Here is a 19,752-nt window from a genome sequence, read left to right as displayed (position 1 = left end):
AACACACGTACGAATACCGAACATTTTTTCGGAATAACTTTTTACATTAGGTATTGACTCTTTGAAACATTTTTCATTCGACTATATTTTCGAACGCACCGGCAACCAAACGAATAAAGTAATTATTAAAACTACAGGTCTAATATTTATTTTCGCAGATGTCTACATATAGAAAATAAAGATTACTCGGTAACAGTTTATTCTATTATTATAGTTGAGAGAAAAATAATAAATATTTCGAGAAGATATGTCACATTGATCAGCGTAACTAGCTGGACAGATAAAACTGAAGCAGCTCATTTTATAGGTACAGCAATCGCTAAAGAAAATCTTGATAGCGTAATTCATGCTTACGAAATAAACGGACGCACACAAGGAAAAAAAAATTTTTTTTCTTTGATTATTTATTTGGATATTCATATATTTTCCTTAAACATATATTGGCGATAATTAAACCATTCTAACTAAACGTTGATTAATTTTATTATTTTTGCAAAGGTTTATTTACCTTGCAATGTTTTCTAGAGTTTAGGTCAAATTTTGTACTTAATTAAAATCACTTATCCCACGGAGGTGCTACTACTTTGTGTACTTATTTATAGATGGCGCTGAACGTTTACTTACGTTTGCCCCGAAAGTTTTTACTAAATTAGGAAAATAAAATATTATTATAATTTTATGTATTACTAATTAAATAAATTACGTCTTTGACTTAGTATCTATTGATTTCCGTAGGATATATAAAAAAATATAATTGCTCTTTATACTCTGCCACGTTAAAAAGGTGGAAAAGAGAAACTACTAGAAACTACTACTAATGTAGAATCTACTTTACCAGTCAGTAGTAGCTTTACATTTAATTAAATACTTTAACATGACGATTCCAAAATGCTTTTATGAGCACACATGAATTAAAATATTTCGATTTTGATAATTTTGCGACGAATGTGACTTTCTTGAAATTCTAGTTCATAAATATAGATTGTACAGTCTCTATTTACGGAGCTTGTTCTAAGACTAAGAATAGTTTTGCATATTCCCTAAGTCGACCTTGCTATTTAAATCTTATCTTTACTATAAAACAAAGTCGATTTTCATTTTTCACGTCTGGCCGTCAGTGGCGTAGCTATCTTAGGGTAAGGTGGTGCTATAGTGACCTGGTAAAAATATTTTATCGGTATATCTCATACGTTATTCATTATTATTATTTATTTAAAAATATTCTGACTTTCTTATATAAGTATGTTCGCTTTTCATAAACGATATTCGAATTAGATGCGGTTTCTACAATTATTTAATTATTTTTTTCGTGTAACGTTAAATATAAGCCTTATTGCCATGTCAATTGTTGAGTCTTGTGCTTAAATATATACCTTCTTATAGCGAAACCAGTTACAAATTTTAGGTATAATTTTTTTTTAATAAAATAAATAATAAATATTGGACAACATCACATACATAACTCTGATCCCAATGTAAGTAGCTAAAGCACTTGTGTTATGGAAAATCAGAAGTAACGACGGTATCACATACACCCAGACCCAAGTCAACATAGAAAACTAATGAACTATTTCTACATCGACTCGGCCGGGAATCGAACCCGGGACCTCGGAGTGGCGTACCCATGAAAACCGGTGTACACACTACTCGACCATGGAGGTCGTCAATGAAAAATGAAAAAAGAAAACGTGGTCACTTCAGTTCTTTATCACTCAGTAATATTTAATTTTGAATTAAACACCCTATTGCTTTAATTAGCCGCTTTTTAAAATAAGCTTTAAAATATTGCAATCTAGATAAGTAATTAGAGAGATGTTGCAATATTTGAATAAACTCATGACATAATGACGTGGGGCGGGAATTGGTGTAGCAGTGACGCTGTAAAATCTCTTATATTATACTTTTGGGCCAATATAATTAATATCTATATTTAGTATAATATCTTTATATTTGTGTATAATATATTCCATAAAAATTTTGACACAGTAGTGCATTTTTTTCTTATTATTTAAAAATCTGATATTTAACTTTAATTGCGTAATATTTAAGGCTTATGTTTACCTAATACAATAAATACAATTATCATTGTCGATAATACGTATCTTTGTTATTGTACTTTTTTCATTTCACTGAATACTTTAGTAATCTTAGAACAATGTTTCATTTCCATAAAGTAACTGTAATTTTTTTACAAACTTTTATTTAACTTGCAATGTAGGTTTTTACGAGTGAAGTCTTGCAACTCAATTTACCGATTGAGCTGAAATACACGTTTAGTTTGGATGACAGAGCATGTTAAACGGTATGAGAATAAGTAAAAAAATAACGTGACGCCTCTGTAAAACAATACGGCGGAGTAAGGTTTATTTACGTGTGTAGATAATCATGTAAATTAAATAATTTTATGTTAATAATTTTATCTATTAAAATTTACATACTAAGTAAATACGAGTACCTACTTAAATCTCGCAACAAGCTTTTATGTTATATAAATTGTGTCAAATGTGTCAAAGGTCAAATAAGGGTTTATAATAAAGGGTTTTAGTGTAAAACATTTACATTTAAATAAAAGCTTGTTTTTAAAAAGTTTTTTTACTTTTCATTTATATATTATCTCTTCTCATTTTAAAAACTGTGCCAGCTTAATAAATATTATAAAATGCTCCTGTGCTCCTTTATTTCATCTGTACCTATTTAAGTATTAGAAAACTAATTTTCAGTAATGGACATCGTCTATTAAGACACAACTTGACATCTAGTCTAGAACTGCTTAAAAAGAGTATGTAACAATAATAGTATCTTAGTCATTACATAGTATAAAATAAAGTCGCTTATCACTGTCTGTCCCAGTATGCTTAGATCTTTAAAATTACGCAACGGATTTTGATGCGGTTTTTTTAATAGATAGATCGATTCGATAGGTATATTTGTATGTATACTAAATGAGAGAAACACTAATTATTTTAGATGTTTCTGAAGTTATGTCGTAAATAAACACAATTTTGCGCTTACATTGCAAACGCTGTTTGAACTACGGTTTTGTACATATTAAAAAAGTCCGTGATGGTATATGTCTATCTCTTAGGGGTAGCCCACAATAACCATTTTATATCCTTGACTTTTTACGAGAAATAATGGCTTATTTTCGAAGCGATTTTAAGCAACAATGCGTTAATCCTTATCCAATTAAGTACCTTAAATACATTGTTCTTTTAATATAGATCAATATGGTCCTTCACAGCATGTAATTTAAATGAAAATTTTCGAATATATTACAGATTTAAAATAGCTGACATAGAACATAGGACATAGCGGTTTGTATTGTCTAATGTCTGAAAAACTGTGAACGTTGTTACATATTCTGTAGTATATTTAGTATCAGCATTGCACCCGTGCGAAGCCGGGGCGGGTCGCTAGTTTATAATGATCCGTTAAATTATATTCTAAGATAAAAATAATAATATAAATATTCTTTTAAAATCGTCGCGTCTATTTCTAATAATAACAATTTTTCAAAAAATGCAGATATATTTTTTCGATCTCAACAAAAGTTATAAATTTTTAAAAAAGCGTTCGCTGGAATGCCGGTCTTCATAAAGACATGACAAATATTTTTGCCGTAACGATAACAAAGCTATACTCATATTACAGTTTCATCGAATGCTGTGGTAACTATTGACATAGAAATACGGCTCATACATTTTAGGTAGAGAATTTATATAAAAACAATTTTGTAAAGAATTAAAAAAAGTAAAGAATAATTGCAATGGAAAAGTTTTAGAAGAAATTTCCTGTTATCAGAAATCTATAGTTAATGTTGTCGGGAACTTTATACCTGCACTTTATGCAATTGACAACTTAAGGCAACAAGCGTTGAACTTACCTTTGTTTAAGTTACTCAAATAATTAAAATTATAAATTGATTAAAGGATTATCGGTTTGTTTCTGATTATTTTATCCTATTAATATAATATAACTACCCAATTATTTTAGTGTTAATATTTGTTTTGCACTTATCTTTTATATTGTATATAGAATTCAAATGAATAAAAAAAATGTTAATTGTATTAACGAAATTGTTATTTTGTTAAAATACTGAGGTGGGCGAATGATCGCGTTGTTGAATGGGTGTAGTACGTTCGTACGCATTATGCTTATGTTTAGTCATCAGGCGACGGTGACGGGACAGCCTCGGCTTGGCGGCGGTGACGATGGCGGTGGAATTGAATCCGCGATGCCGATGAGGCGGTCGCCGCGATCGATAGGCGGGCGCGGCGCTGCAGTCGCTCCTCGGTACGCCAGCCGCTAGCCCGCTACTGCTCTCCGAGACTCCGACACTTAACCACTACGGCGATCGCTCACGCCGTGTATACACGCGACGATGCGCGGCGACCGCGCCGCTCGTGACACGCGTCACAACAAGGACCATGAAAATTTAAAATCGTCGCTGAAAAAAGGAGTTAAGACTAAAAAACATCGCGTGGTTTTTGACGAGAGCGCGAATGAATTTTTTGAAGCTGATTATATTATTGTTGTCCGCGATGAATGCGGATACTCTGACGAGGACGAAAACGAGGAGTGTTCGGGATGTGGAGCTTGCGAGCGGTTTCAGGACCCCGAGCCGGGCGCGCTCAGTCCGCCCGAGGGATACAAAGATATGGGCCTTTTCAATAGGGATGGAACATTGCGAGAACAAGCATGGTGGGATGCTGGTGATGTGGTGCTGGTGGGCGAACGGTCCGGGACAGTGTTCACGCCGCAGCATCTACAGCTCTTGCGGAGGCTGCAACGGGAGCGATTGTTACGTTCCACCGTCTGTGCGGATTGCGACGCACACCCCACGATTCACCAGCCGCACGGTGAGTCACCTATGTCCTTGGCAAGGACGAGTGCCTTCTGGTCTCGCCTCGCCTGGCCTCGTTCCGAATAACGTCTCATGTTTCTACAGTGCGACTTTGTTTTATCTCAAACCCATCTGCTTAATTATTCACAATATTTCATGAAATGTTCACAAGTACCATCTTAATTATGCGTTACGTACAACATTTTTATAGCTACGCTAAAAGTATTTACTTAAGTCATGATCATGTTATATAATAACCAAAAAACCGAGTAACATTTATAATATAGCTTTCTTTTTATGAATGTTAGCACTTGCGATCGTAATATAAATGCTTAGCGAAGACTGACATCGTTATTTTAATATTATGGTATTAATCTGAACTAAAAATAGCTAAAGCGAAAACATCAGCAATGCGCTCAATTACTCATGACGGTCGTAAATATTACTATAAGGTTAAAACGTTTTATACAATTAACGTGTTAAGCGTCTAGTGATACCACATTGGAATTAAACACAAAAAATATCTCTTAACGGTAATTTTAAATTAAACTGTAAATTACAGTACAGACGAATAATATATATATTATTTACAATACAGTAGACATATACAAATATCTAATGTAAATGCAATAATTATATTATCCTTAAAATTAATAACAATTTAATATTTAATGCGAAAAATTAATGATTACATAAACATAAGACATGTAAAGGAGATTAAAATATTAGTTATAAAAATAGAACATAAATTAAATCATTGTAACAAAGATACAAGAAGGCTTACTTGTAGCGGTTCGTAACTGCGTTTGTTAGTCTCATAATCGCGTCACACTCACAACACAAAAAAATTTTACAAATTGATACAAATGTGTTACAAAGAGGAGTAGTACATTCTTTATTTCTTGAAATCAATGGAAATTTTAAGAAAAATACTTTGTTAATGTGGCTGGTTTTTGTTACCTTGAAATATTTGGATTTCAATTAACAGATAACATTAGGACGGCTAAGTACTTTGCATGAGTTTATTACATTTGAACTGCAAAGGTTATACGTTACTTTTAATTCACAAAAGGACTAGCTGTTGACCGTGCCTGTTACAGAATAATATAAAATATGACGTTATTTAAGACGAATTTAAGACCTCTTTTTATACCACAGTTGTGGTTCGACTTTCGTGGGCCAAAGACACCAGACTGCCCGTAGAGCTCAATCACTAACAGAGAACTGTCCCTGCGAAAACAGTCTTCTCTTAGGTCTACTTTAAAGATTTGACCCTGTGCTTTATTAATTGTTATGACGAATTAGACTTTAAGCGGGAACTGTATTCTCTTGAACTCAAAGGGGTATGCTGATGGTATGAAAGATATTCATGGAATATACACACATGGAATTAGCACATCCTGTAATAATTGTAGCCTCTATGACATTACGATAGAGTGCTGTTACTATTACTATTAGTCTAGTGCCGTTGCATAAATTTGGAGGTCTTAAATTTCTTCATAAAATTATTGGAGCGCCAATCTTCTAACTTAAAAAATGACAGACTTCCAGAATAACTTATAAACGAACTCCTATTTCAACCCTTATGGGTATAATATCCAAAACGGCTTAAATATGTATATACTCATTTTTAATCAGTAGCCGAAAAATAAAGTTTCATGTATCTAACTTAAAAAATTAAACCCCTATTATACCCACTTAGGGGTAGTTAGGGAGGTAGTTTCATGGCCCTAATATTAATAGTTTACGCTCGGCGATGATGAATCAGTCAGTCGGTCAGCCGGTCAGGGCATGTTATTTTATAAGTATAGAATACAATAAGTTGGTACGACTTTATGATATTCAAAAAACTCTAAAGGGAGATGAAGAAACAAAAACAGAAAGCCTTTTTTTGAGTGATGATAAATAATAAACAAATGATTTTATTTTCGAAATTCATGAAAATAGTACTTTATTAAGAGCGCTTTACCCGACCCAAATTATACTTTAACTAGTTTTCCCTTACGGCTTCGCCCAGGTAGGAAGGGGCGGGGAGGTGCATGGCCTATGAATATTTACATTACACCTTGGTAATATTCTACATGTAAGTCACGGCACCTATATATACCTAATTGCAATGGAAACTTGTTACACGTTTAATATTCATTCATTCATTCATTTTCACGCTATATTTACAGTCCACAAGCCCTACTCTGGATAAAACGAAACATTTTAGACATTGAAGAAAAACAGATGCTTTCCGTTAGCGAAAAACTTGTAAATGAAATAAAGAAAATAAAAAGTTGATTTACATTATATTTACAAAACATTTTTGGTAAAGTTTTCTACATCGAATTACTGAATGCCGCGAATGCTAATTTAGTTTGCTCTAAACAAAGATAAAGTAAATTAGTGACTAAAAAGTAAGGCTGACAAGTCGATTTCTTTTTTCAGACAGTGTAATTTAATTGATATTAAAATTTTATTATATGCGTTTACACAGTTAATGTTATTAATAAAACACAGTCGTCAGAGTTAATCACCACTTCCGTCAAAGAGTGTGCTTAATATAAATTAAACGTTTATTTAAATATTTTATGAAAATAAAATATTCTACTGTCATGATAAATTATTTAATGGACTAATCAATCCAAAAAAAAATCGCACATTTCAATTAACATTTTATACGATCGTGTACAATATTGACATTTGTTATTAAAATAAAAATTTGTTGACATATTCTAAAGGAAAATATTGTATATGGATCAAAATAAAACTAATAATTTAATTTATAAAATGAATCATTTTACATCACAATAGTTATTATTAATGAATTAAGTATTTTAAGATTATTTTATGAGAAAAGTAGTAGTCCAGTCTTTCCTGAAAGGCCGGCAACGCACCTGCAAGCCCCCCGGTGTTGCAGATGTCATGGGCGGTGGTAGTCACTTTCCATCAGGTGAGCCTCCTGCTCGTTTGCCACCTCTGTCATAAAAAAAAAAATCCAGTCTATCATTCCATTTCTAAAATAAGGTATCAATATATACAGTATAAAAAGGATCAATAATCCCTCATTTTATGTGTTAAGTCGATAATGAATGCGACCATAATTTGATTTATGTATAAAATAAAAAAAAAAACGCACTTCATCAATTTGCCTACATGCACACTCATTTATATATGTGCATTCATTTCTTAGCAAGGTAACGTATTACTCATATACATTTAGTTGAAACTAACATTTGCCATTACCAGTCGTTTTTGGCATAGTACCGTAGTAGATAATTGTTTTTAGCTAGTTTGCTTACAAGAACAATCCACTCTATATTTTAAACATATCTTCAACGTATCAACGTAACAATATTAGTTTGTCACTTTATGAAGATATTACTCAAATAAACTGCAACAGTTTCTAACTAAATAACAGAAACAATGCTTATATGAGCATAAATTAGCTCAGAATTTTAAATTCAATACATCTATTATCATTTTTTTTCGTCAAAAGAGTTATTTAAACAAACGTCGTATAAATCAATAACGAATTTGTCTTTGTTTGTTACTATGTCAACCTGAGAAATCCTGCGAAAACTGGGACTTCGCCTCAAAACAGCGGTTATCCTAACAATGTTTAAGACGTGGATGAAATTATAGTGAATACAGAAACAGTCCAAGCATTCAGCAATTACTTTCGAAATGTGTTTTATGAAACTGCATCCTAATTCCAATTACGAATTTTCATGTCTGAAAGTTAACAGCACAAATACAACGCATAGCTTTCAACTTCAATAAACCGAAACAATGTTGAATGCTTAAGACTTTTATTGAACGAAACGTGCATGATGATATTACTACAATATAATTTATTATGATTAATTAAAAATATAATGCCTACTACAAACTTTTATTATGGATAAAGTGTTATGAATGGAAAAATCATCATTGTGTTTATGATTTTTTAAACTACAGACGTTATTCAGTGGACATATCAGCCATTTCTGTTGGATTACATGTTATGTTACAAATCGAAGCCAGGCTGTAATAATGGGTGGCGCTAAGCATAATTTTCCTGATATAAAGTAAAGAGCTCCTCGAAGCTCCGTTGTAATAAAAATGTGTCCATCACGGGACGCCCAGTGGATGTAAAACGTCGAATGTGATGTTTGTGAAAGAATAGTTTTATACACAAGAAACGTAGAATGTCGTTATTTAAATAAATATATTTTTCTTACATTATAATAAATAATAATACTACACGACAATATCGATGCATACACAAAGTGGCGGGGGTGTTTCGCCGTTTTCCTTCACGGCCTACGCCATTCACATAACCAAGCCACACCAATTATGTTTGACAAACAAAGATGTTTTGTATCAAAATATATTTAATATAGTAAAATCTTTAGAAAAGAACCAACAGAATTAAATTGGCTCGATCACGTCAGAAAAACATTGATACACTGCAGACAAGTTTTCGCTTCGGTTTCTAGCCAAGAATACCCGTAGTATAAATCCAGCGCCACAGATCAGCAACCTGTCAACATAACTATCATATAAAAGGTGGTCGAATCCTTAACTTTTGCCGATTTTGCTCCAGCGCACCCTTTCCATTATATTCAACAACATAACGCTAATATATTATAAATGTTGCTTAACAAGTATTAAAAAATATAAAACATTTCGAAGTGGAAGAAGAAAGTAATTTTCAGCAATTGTAACATCATATTTGTTACAATTAATTAAATGTGCGTTCTGTGAAAACGTTTTAAAATTTGACTTACTTGTTGTAGGGTTTAAGCTGTCACTCCGATGACTCATTAAAATATCTATATTCTAAGATATTTCCTAAAAACGCGATAAAACAGTTTCTTTTTACGCATAGATGAGAAGTACTGAAATAATGCAAATTTTGTTAAATAAGATTTCGTCTTTAAAGCGTAATCAGGTTATTTCCGTTTTTCCATCGAATTTTATTTCATATAAGTACGTATGTGAATAATCGCATTGCCTCGGCCGGAATGTCGCGACATGGTTTTTAATCAATTAAATGTAAATTACTTTTCGAATGTAAATTATTTTTCACAGTTGATTTCGATATTTAAACAGTGTCTTTTAACTAAAATGATCAATTTTATTAACGTTTGAGTTATAACCATTTACAACAGCATAATATCCACGAATTTTGTATTTCAGGAAGTTCTTATAAGATTTCTTAATGTGTCAACGACTAAATATAAGTGTTCTTTAATATATAATTATTCATTCTAATGTATAGAGATAATAATATACATGTAAATATTGCAAGCAAGACTGTTATCTCAAGTGTGGTGCACGCATTATATTAGATCTCACACATGATGTGAAACTTAGTTTGCCTATTGGGAGGTAGTTAAATGTTAAACCATGTCTAGTTACAGACAATTTATTCGGTTATTGATCGAGTTTAACTTAGTTTCTCTTGAGAAAGGAAATTAGAAGCATGTAGTGTTATATATATCACACAACACTTAAAGAAATGATCATCGACTCAAACATCAAGACAATTCCTACATCTAAGCCCGTAAGCCAATACAGCGAAATGACGCTACTACGCGTGTTAAAATAAATATGATTTAGTTTGTAAATAATCCGTGACGAAAGATAATTTTAATCGTAGTACATAATTAAAGTCAGCCATTCGTAATTAATTTCAAATAAAATGTCAACAATAGGATAAAATAAACAGGTATTTAATTGCAATTAATAAAGCTCTATTCGTGGAAAAAGTCGCTTCTATCTCTTTTATGCAAAGTGTTTAAGCGGGAAGGTGAGAAATGTATTTTATGTTTCTTATTACTCTGAATAGAACAAGTGTTCATTGATTTAATTATAAACTAGATTAAGGCAAATGAAAAGCTTACCTGGAAGTTTCACTTTTGTAAGCTAAATTATAAATGCAGGCTTTATTATTATTGAAAGATCGCAATCATAGAATATAATCATATTTATAAACGAACACCTTTTCCACGTATATAGAATAAATTTGATGCAGAATTAGTTGAATGAAGATTGTAATTGTTTTGGATTAAATCGGTGTCAATTAAATCAGTGTTAACGACTATACATAGATACGGCCGCATCCTTGTTGATTCGCGACGCTCGCATGCCGAGCTGTCGAACAAATTGCCAATTTAATTCTCTGTCACTAACGTCGCGTTCACACGAGTTGATTTTAGTCGAGTCAAAACCTAAGCCAATAGCGTTTTGAACTGTATGGACTTTTCAGTTCATTCGAATCAAAAAATATTTTAATTATTATCAAAATAAATTATTGACCTCTTTCAACTATTGTTGATTCAACATTTTTTTTTAAAATAAAATAGAGCCGTGTGAATTCCCAATTAATGTAGGAGGAAAGAGAAATTGAATTACGTTCGTATTCATAAAATTAAAACATTTTGCTTTAATTTTCCAATAATCTTAAATTACTACGACAGCGTCGAATAATAAAAAGAAGAGTATTTTATTTTTCAATGAAATGTACGGTTGCTGTACATGCGAATATTAAACATGAGATGGCCTTTTTTTCTCTTCACAGTAAACAGTTTGATCATTTTATTCCAGATAAAAATATTCAATAAAATATTTTCCAGGTTTGTTTCTTCAATTAAAAACTATCTTATACGATTATATCATAAATTTGTTAATATTTAAACCTTTGAGTAATTGATACAAATACAAGTTAAACTTAAAACATGCATTATTTATAATATAAACACATAATATATAACTCAGGTATCGTAGGAAACATGTTTGTTTTTTGTTTCAACTTTCTATAACGTAGAGACGAGGAAGTAAATAAGCATTTTCCTAATTCATATTATATACATTAGCAATGCAGATACCCCCACAAAGAGCAAGAATGTCGTCCTTTAAAAGTACAAATGGTGTCCCTTTACATGCAAAACAAAAAGAAGTTCTAATGAAAATATTTTCTATCGTTATATATGAAACATGGTCGTCGATATATTTATAGCGTTAACGTGATTTCTTCGATACTTAACTTGAGATAATTAACTTCATTAAAGTTATTTGTAGTGCCTTTAGTAAGAAAAATATTCAGAAGTATTGTTAAATAAAAAAAAAAGAATTAATTCCATGTGGTCGCCTTATTTGTATGTATGGACAATCCTCAAACATCAATTACGTACTTAATTTGTCTCCGACAAAACATGTCCAGATTAGTTAGGTACTTAATGTTTATTTCGGTAATTTTATATTTCATTATTTTCTTAAATTAAAATACTCATCCTAAAATCAATTATTAGCGAGGGCGTAGCGAGAGTACCCTTTCGCTTGCCTCGAGCCCTGAAGAGACTATAAGTATCTGAGTAAATTATTATAAAAAAAAAGTTTATTGTAATTTTACCTGAATAAATACGAAAAAACTATATGGCGAACGCAATAATTTAATAATAATAATTCATTTATTTTGTTAATGAATGACTGACATACAAAACACAGCTTAACCTGCATAAAACAGGATGGAAATTTGCGCAGGACTTTGGGAACATAGGTGTACAGTAACGAAGGATGTTTAGAAGGTAATTACTTTAGATATTAAATTCGATATTAGTCTTGACGTTCTGATGTGAAAATATGGGTATCGATGTTTAGACTACTAATTTTGAGTTAAATACAGTCGAATGTGGGGGTTAAAGGTTGTATAAAGTTTGCTAATTCTTATTTTAGAAATATTTCTAATTTGGAAGTCATCAGGTACATACAGATTAAAAAAAAATCATATCTTAAGGGTTATTTTATATGTTAGAAAAATGGAAAGCGGCATTGATGTTCCTGATTAAAATACAATACATATATAAAACTGCGCTTAAAAAAATCATTAACTATGATAGTTAAATAACGGATAAACTTTTATATAGATGTTCGTCATTTAAAACTTTACACAACAACTTATCTTATTTCGGAAACTTCAATCTTCTGTACTAGTTTATCGTGTTTATGTCGTTGCAGCGAATATATATATCATAGATCAGACCCAACTGTGATTAAGGATTGAATAAGCAGCCTAAGACACGTTAAGACTTTTTGATCTTTGATTCCATTTTAAGGTGATTTTAAAAACGCGAGGTAGACTTTTTTATAAACCTTAAAGGAATCTTTGTAAATTCTTAGCAAATAAAATTTAACGAGTTTGATGTTCTGTAGCTTGTTTTTTTATCCTGAATAGATATTCGAAAGCACTTATTGCTTTTATGTATAGTTTTACTTTCGCATAATTATCATTTTAATACTAAGAAGCCATACTACACTGAAATATTTGTACATGTTGCTCGATATCAAAGAATAAGTAATTAAACGACTTGAATATAATATATAAGAACTGAATATGTTTTTAGTTTTTTGATATTTAAATTCATAATGGTTACATGAATAAATTTAACTCAAAAACTTATCTCTGAAACTAATAGGAAAAATTATGGAACTGTTATCAGACGTGTTGCCATGGATCAGAGTGGTGGGCCAATAAGGTGACGATGAAAGGCGAATACTTAGGTACAGCTAAGATGAGAATATTGAGAGGGATGTGCACGGTGACGAGAATTGATGGAATATGAAATGAGTACGTAACAGGAAGTTTGAAAATAGCTTGTTCCAGTGACAGTAAGGCTAAAAGGAAACAGATTATCGTGGTATATATGTAGCAGGCAACTAGTTTAATTATCCTTTTAATTTATAAATATATATAATTTCTAAAAAAACCAGTTTAACCAACATAATTATTTAGTTAAAGAAAAACTGAAAAAATAAATTTTTAGCTCATTTTTGTATGTCTATGTCTATTTTGAAGTGAGACTAAAACAAATTACCCCGTTTTATGAAAAAAAAGATGTATTGGCTGAATGTAATTATTCTGACCGCCGATTGAACGCTGCCGCTTAATAAAAAGGCTAGGCTGTTAATTGAATGGCTAGTCTGCGACCTATTTTTAATGCCATGATGACCAAGTGAACACGTAAATCTTGTGCGAAGATTTGGGGCTAAAACTCGGACAAGCGCCACTGAGATTGCATATTGTGCTCAATTTGGGGTTATAATTCAAACCGTGCTCGGTGAATGAAAATATCGCGAGGAAACCTATATTTGTCGGGTCTGAAATTCTGCCAAATTTGCACCTCAATTTAGTCTGTCGTAATAGCAACCAAAAACCAAATCTTCCTATTTTTTTTCAAATGTCACTGTTGTTTATTTGAACTACAATCATCATCCTCCTGCCCTTATCCCAATTTTTTGAACGACAAATAAATTAATTTTGATTATCTATAAAGAACAGAAATTTTAATAATTTGTAGTTCTTGAAAGGCGTAGATTCGTTGCCAATTAGATTTGACAGTAATAAATAAAATGATTCTGACATCAATTGACAGTATCTTAATTTAAAAAAAGCTTTTTTTAAAACGAAGGAATTCAACGATTTATTTTTAATAAAAAGAAAATTTCAAGAACCTGAATCATCGTTCTCAACAGTCTTACACAAATTAAAAGAAATTCGTATGGCGGACATCGTATCAGCGATACAAAAATGTTTTACTTATATATATTACATATATGTAACTAGTTGTGCCCGCGACTTCGTACGCGTTGTTTGAATTTAACTTATTTGGATATTGTAGCGTGATTTTATTTTTATTCTATATATAATTCTAAAACAAAAGTAGCCTAAGTTACTCCTTATTACATCCTCTATCTGCCAGTGAAAGTCCCGTTGAAATCGATTTAGCCGTTTCAGAGATTAGCCGGAACAAACAAACAGACTGGCAGACAGACAGACAGACAGACAAAAATTGTAAAAAATGTTATTTCGGTATATGTAACGTGTATACATACATATATATTTAAAATGGGTAAATGTAAAAATGGGTTATTTTAATATTACAAACAGACACTCCAATTTTATTATATGTATAGATATCAATTATATATTTATTTACTTTTGGTAAACAGAATGTGAATTAGAAAAGAATCGTTCATTATTAACAATGAAGAGCATGACTGTCGAGTGTTTTATAGATGCAAAGGTGATAGAGGAGGTACGAGTTGGTGTCGTCGGAGAATAGACGAACGGCGATTGTAAGTTGTTCCGAATAGATGACACAGCCTTTGAAAGCATTTGAACGCCGTGTATGTGATGAGAGAGAATAGACGGGGATTCCACGCTAACGACTACAATTATGGCAATACTTTATGTCTAAGCGTTACAAGATAAATAGTTTAATTGCTTTGTTAATTAGAAAGATAAGTTCATTACAAGAATAAAAGGGTAGAGTTTTTAATTTTAGTTAATTATTTAATTCTAGTATTATATGTAGATCATTATCAAACATATCATAATATAAAATAAATCGAAATATTGTACACAAAAAAATCGTCGAAACATATAAACAATTTATTTAAAATGTATATTATTATTTTATTTATTTTCCAAAAACACAATATAGAAATGTAGGTATTTTTTTTTATCAAAAACTCAGTTATTTTAAGCATACTCTAAAATTTACCTTCTTTGTTGAGACAACTATTGGAATTATTAATATTAATGATCACTGCTTCCCCGATTTTAGTTTAATCGTGGTACTTAATTTTATAGATTTGGTAATTTTATTTTGCGTAATTATTACCATTCGTCTCTATGCGCATGCGGGGCATGCGGGACATAAAGACGTGTTACGTGTGTGAGCGAGTTGATTTGAGACAAAGGATGCCGCTATCCGACATACATGTTATGGTGTAATACAGCATTTATGTGTTCGTGCGAGAGTGACGAAAGCAAGCGCCCACTTGCATGCGGTTTTTTAATTCGAAACAAAGGCATTACGATGTGAGGTGAACTTAGCTTTTGTAAAATTACGAATTCGTAATTCATCAATAAACTTACAATAATATAGTACATACTATTTGATAAAATCTAAAAGAAACTACAATCAATTTCAAAAATGTTTAACATGTTTTTTTTTTCAGGAATTTATGTAATCGATTTGATCATATTAAGAAATCATCAATCGATGCGCGTAGTAGGTCATTGAACTAACTTTTTTACTGATTTCATTACCTTAAAAGTACAATCAATTTCAAAAATGTTAAACTATTTTTTTTTCAGGAATTTATGTAATCGATTTGATGATATTAAACGTGTTTAATATCATCAAACAATCTATTTGACAAAATCTATGACAATCTATATATCTTATATAATTATCTTATTTTGACATTATTATTGTTAAAATTAGAATTACAATTTAAATACTTTATTTGGATATCCGATTGTCAATAGCATACATATGTATCGAACGTATGTACATATAAACGATTCGAATTCGAATGTACTCGATCGTCCGGGTCAGCATTTGTAGACGAATGGTTCATTACCATTGTCGAGGAACAGATTCGCTATTGGCGTGGGCGTGATGTATAAACGCGAAATAATTTTAGGGAAAAACGATGAATCATATTTCAATTTCGTACATTAAACAATATAAATTGGTACTAAATAAATTTAGAAAACAATTACGACTTTTTATCAAAAACTGAATATACTTTATTCGAGCAGGCTTTTGAATCGTCGTTTATATGCACAACAGCAAAGATTAGCACAAATATTCAAGTTATTTATTGCAATGCAATTGAGGTTTAATAAAGATCTTTCAATTTCAAATTATGAGAATCCAACATCGGCGCAGAAGTCACTACTGTCGTCTAGCCTGAATTCTGTTCAGTCGTAGCTAAAGAGTCATCGAACTTTAACGCATAAGGTGACCGAAACAACAGTCAGAGCGTCGACTGAGGTCAACGCTCTGACTGCTATCTTCTTAGTAATAAAACAGAAATTGAAACGCTCATATTCAATATTAAACTAACCATATATGAAAAAGTTTAAATTATTCGAATAATAATGACATATCTATAAATATACTTATATTTATGGGTCCCTACTAGCCCGTCCGTGTAGGTACAGTATTGTTGTGTTCCGGTTTGAAGGGTGAGTGAGCCAGTGTAACTACAGACATGAGGGACATTATATCTTAGTTCCCAAGGTTGGTGTCGCATTGGCAATGTAAGGAATGGTTAATATTTCATATAGCGCCATTGTCTATGGGCGGTGTTGACCACTTAACATAAGGTGTCCCATTTATTGTCCGCCTAAAATATCATAAAAAAATAATGATATATATATGTTTTGCAATATTTTCCATATTTCATTTAATTAGTAAAACGATATTATTATAATTAAACAGTGACGAGTGCGGTTGTTATTAAAAATATTATTTAATCTTCGAATACAGTATCGTGTTTATTATTCACTTAAAAACGGATGTTAACAGTATATGCAATAACTTAAGCCATTGTATCTCAATAGCCATCACCGTTCTCGATAAGAGTGTATCTTCTTCATAATTTTTGTATTTCAAAAACTGTGTACACTTCACCTCTATTATATTCGCTTCAGTAGAGAAGTTTGCGCGCATGCGTAATGCTCTCTTTATTCAGGTGTGTAACAGACTCGCTCTGAATAAACACTCCCCGTCAATGCTTCTATGCCAAATATCAATCCCTACTAAAACAGACGAATAAAAATTATTCTACACGTCTCACAGTTCGATGTACGTTCATTTCCACTTTGTAAAGCTCGATCGATTTTCGAAATGTAAAATTACTAAGTATTAAAGCTAATTTACTACTTAATATTTACTGGAATTCAGCTTGAGATCTCTTTTAACTGAAAATAGGTTTTTATGAAATTTCGAAAAACAATTCTAAACAAGGCCTATGGTTTAATTAATTTATTGATCTACCATTTTTCACGTTACGTTTTGTACGTTATCTTAAGTAACATTTAGCTTAAAAAAAATACAAAAAATTATCATCCATATTTTTGATATTTTTACATGATCCTGTTAATTTTAAAAATACGTTTCTTATGTCAATCATGTCTAAATAGTATTTATGCGAAATCATAATAGGTAGTTAGTTGCGGGATGTTCTACATAAAATAGCTGCTACGGATACATTACATTTACATACATACATTAGCAGCCTGTAAATTTCCCACTGCTGGGCTAAGGCCTCCTCTCCGTTTGAGGAGAAGGTTTTGGAGCATATTCCACTACGCTGCTCCAATGCGGGTTGTTGGAATTCACATGTGATAGAATTTCGTTGAAATTAGACACATGTAGGTTTCCTCACGATGTTTTCCTTCACCTTCGGGCACAAGATCAATTATAAACACAAATATAAGCACATGAAAATTCAGTGGTGCGTGCCTGGGTTTGAACCCGAAATCATCGGTTAAGATGCACGCGTTCTAACCACTGGGCCATGTCGGCTCTTACGGCTGCTACGGATACAATTAAATAATTGTCAGTGGTTAATACAAGTGAATCTTAACCGAAGATTGCGAGTTCAAAATCGGGAAAACTTCACTGTGTTTTCATGTGGTTTCATGTTATTTGTTTTTATGATTCATTTCGTGCTCGACGATGAATAAAAAAATAGAGGAAACCATGAAATTCAGCGTAAGTGTTTATTCATTGGAGTTGGCCAATCTTTCTCTTGGGTTTCATTCAGTTATGGGACATTAAAGGCAAGTTAAACGCAGTTACTTATTTTTGAAAGAGTATTTTTTCACCTGATCTAATACACCTCCACAATGAAGGAGAGTACACTTGAATGCGTGTTAATGTTACCAGAATACTTCACACGTTTCTGTTTTTCGCTGGTGTAATGGAAAATGTAGGTTTTGCTTCTATTTTGCTTTGAATCGGCTTTTTACCGTTACTGTAAGCTCTAAATCCGCTCGTAATACGCTTCAAAAATGTTGGTTTGTCAGTGTTATGCGCCACGCGGCACGCTCGCATTGTGTCAAGAGCCATGCATTGTGCCCCTTCTGCATTTAAAAATAAATACTACAATTTCAAAGACGTCTCGAGTGTGTTTAGTACATTCGACATCTATTCATTACAAGTGGGAATAGTGACACTTAAAAGCTAGGCGTATTGTTTTACGGACGCTTCTTGAGATATCCCTTTGTTCAATTAATAATTATTTAATCTATCTATCATTAACATTTTTAAGAATATATTCACTTTTCACTCATTACATTGTTTCCAAAGTTTGTTTCGCATTGACGATGTAAGGGACTGTAAATAGTTCGTTCAGTGCTAATGTTGTAACCACCATCAACTGAGATGGTGGTTATGACATTTGATAATCTGCCTAACAAATTTCATAATAGTAACAGTCCATAAAAGTTTACTTGGTGGCAGGGCTTCGTGCTAGCCCGTCTGGGTATGTACCGCCCACTCATCACATATTCTACAACCAAACAGCCCACCCAGTGTTTTTGTGTTCCGGTTTGAAGGGTGAGTGAGCCAGTGCAACTACAGGCAAAAGGGACATAACATCTCCTTTCCCAGTGTTAGTGGCACATTGACGGTGTAAGGAATGGTTAATATTTCTTGCAACGGCACTTACCATCAGGTGGCCCATTTGCACCTCCGCCTACCTAAATCGTAAAAAAAGTCCTACGCTATTAACTACAAGCAGGAGCTACGTGTTAAGAAGTTTCCCGTTTACCAATCTGTAAATAGTCGTAGCCGCGACCATATCGACTTCTAGCATGTATGTATATAAAATGCAGTAAAATTAATAATTATTGATATATTTCATAAATATTACTCTAATTATTAGCAAGGAACAGTTAAATGTTAGATTCAATTATATTTAGTTGATAATTACATAAACTGCTGTGTAAATAATAGAAACTAAAATTCTGTTAGAACTGCGACTATATAAATATTAACTCGCCTTCGCGTCAGATAAATATTACGCGTTTAAATTTAGTTTTCAAACAAACTATTCATTTAGCCATTTACTAC

At 32.0% G+C, this 19,752-nt stretch overlaps 1 protein-coding gene across 1 annotated transcript in view; it reads left to right on the top strand.

Moving 5' to 3' along the window:
* Window positions 1–4,338: 4,338 nt before the first annotated feature.
* Window positions 4,339–19,752, top strand: part of LOC125076327 — a 39,935-nt gene continuing 24,521 nt past the window's right edge. Inside the window, exon 1 of the mRNA XM_047688445.1 lies at window positions 4,339–4,859. Coding sequence (XP_047544401.1) covers window positions 4,382–4,859 — 478 coding nt within the window. The 5' untranslated portion in view covers window positions 4,339–4,381. The remainder of the gene's footprint in view (window positions 4,860–19,752) is intronic.

The sequence above is a fragment of the Vanessa atalanta genome, chromosome Z, assembly GCF_905147765.1.
Source record: "Vanessa atalanta chromosome Z, ilVanAtal1.2, whole genome shotgun sequence".
Classification (NCBI taxonomy): domain Eukaryota; kingdom Metazoa; phylum Arthropoda; class Insecta; order Lepidoptera; family Nymphalidae; genus Vanessa; species Vanessa atalanta.
Note: the sequence above shows the minus strand (reverse complement) of the source record. Positions and strands in the feature narration are given on the sequence as shown.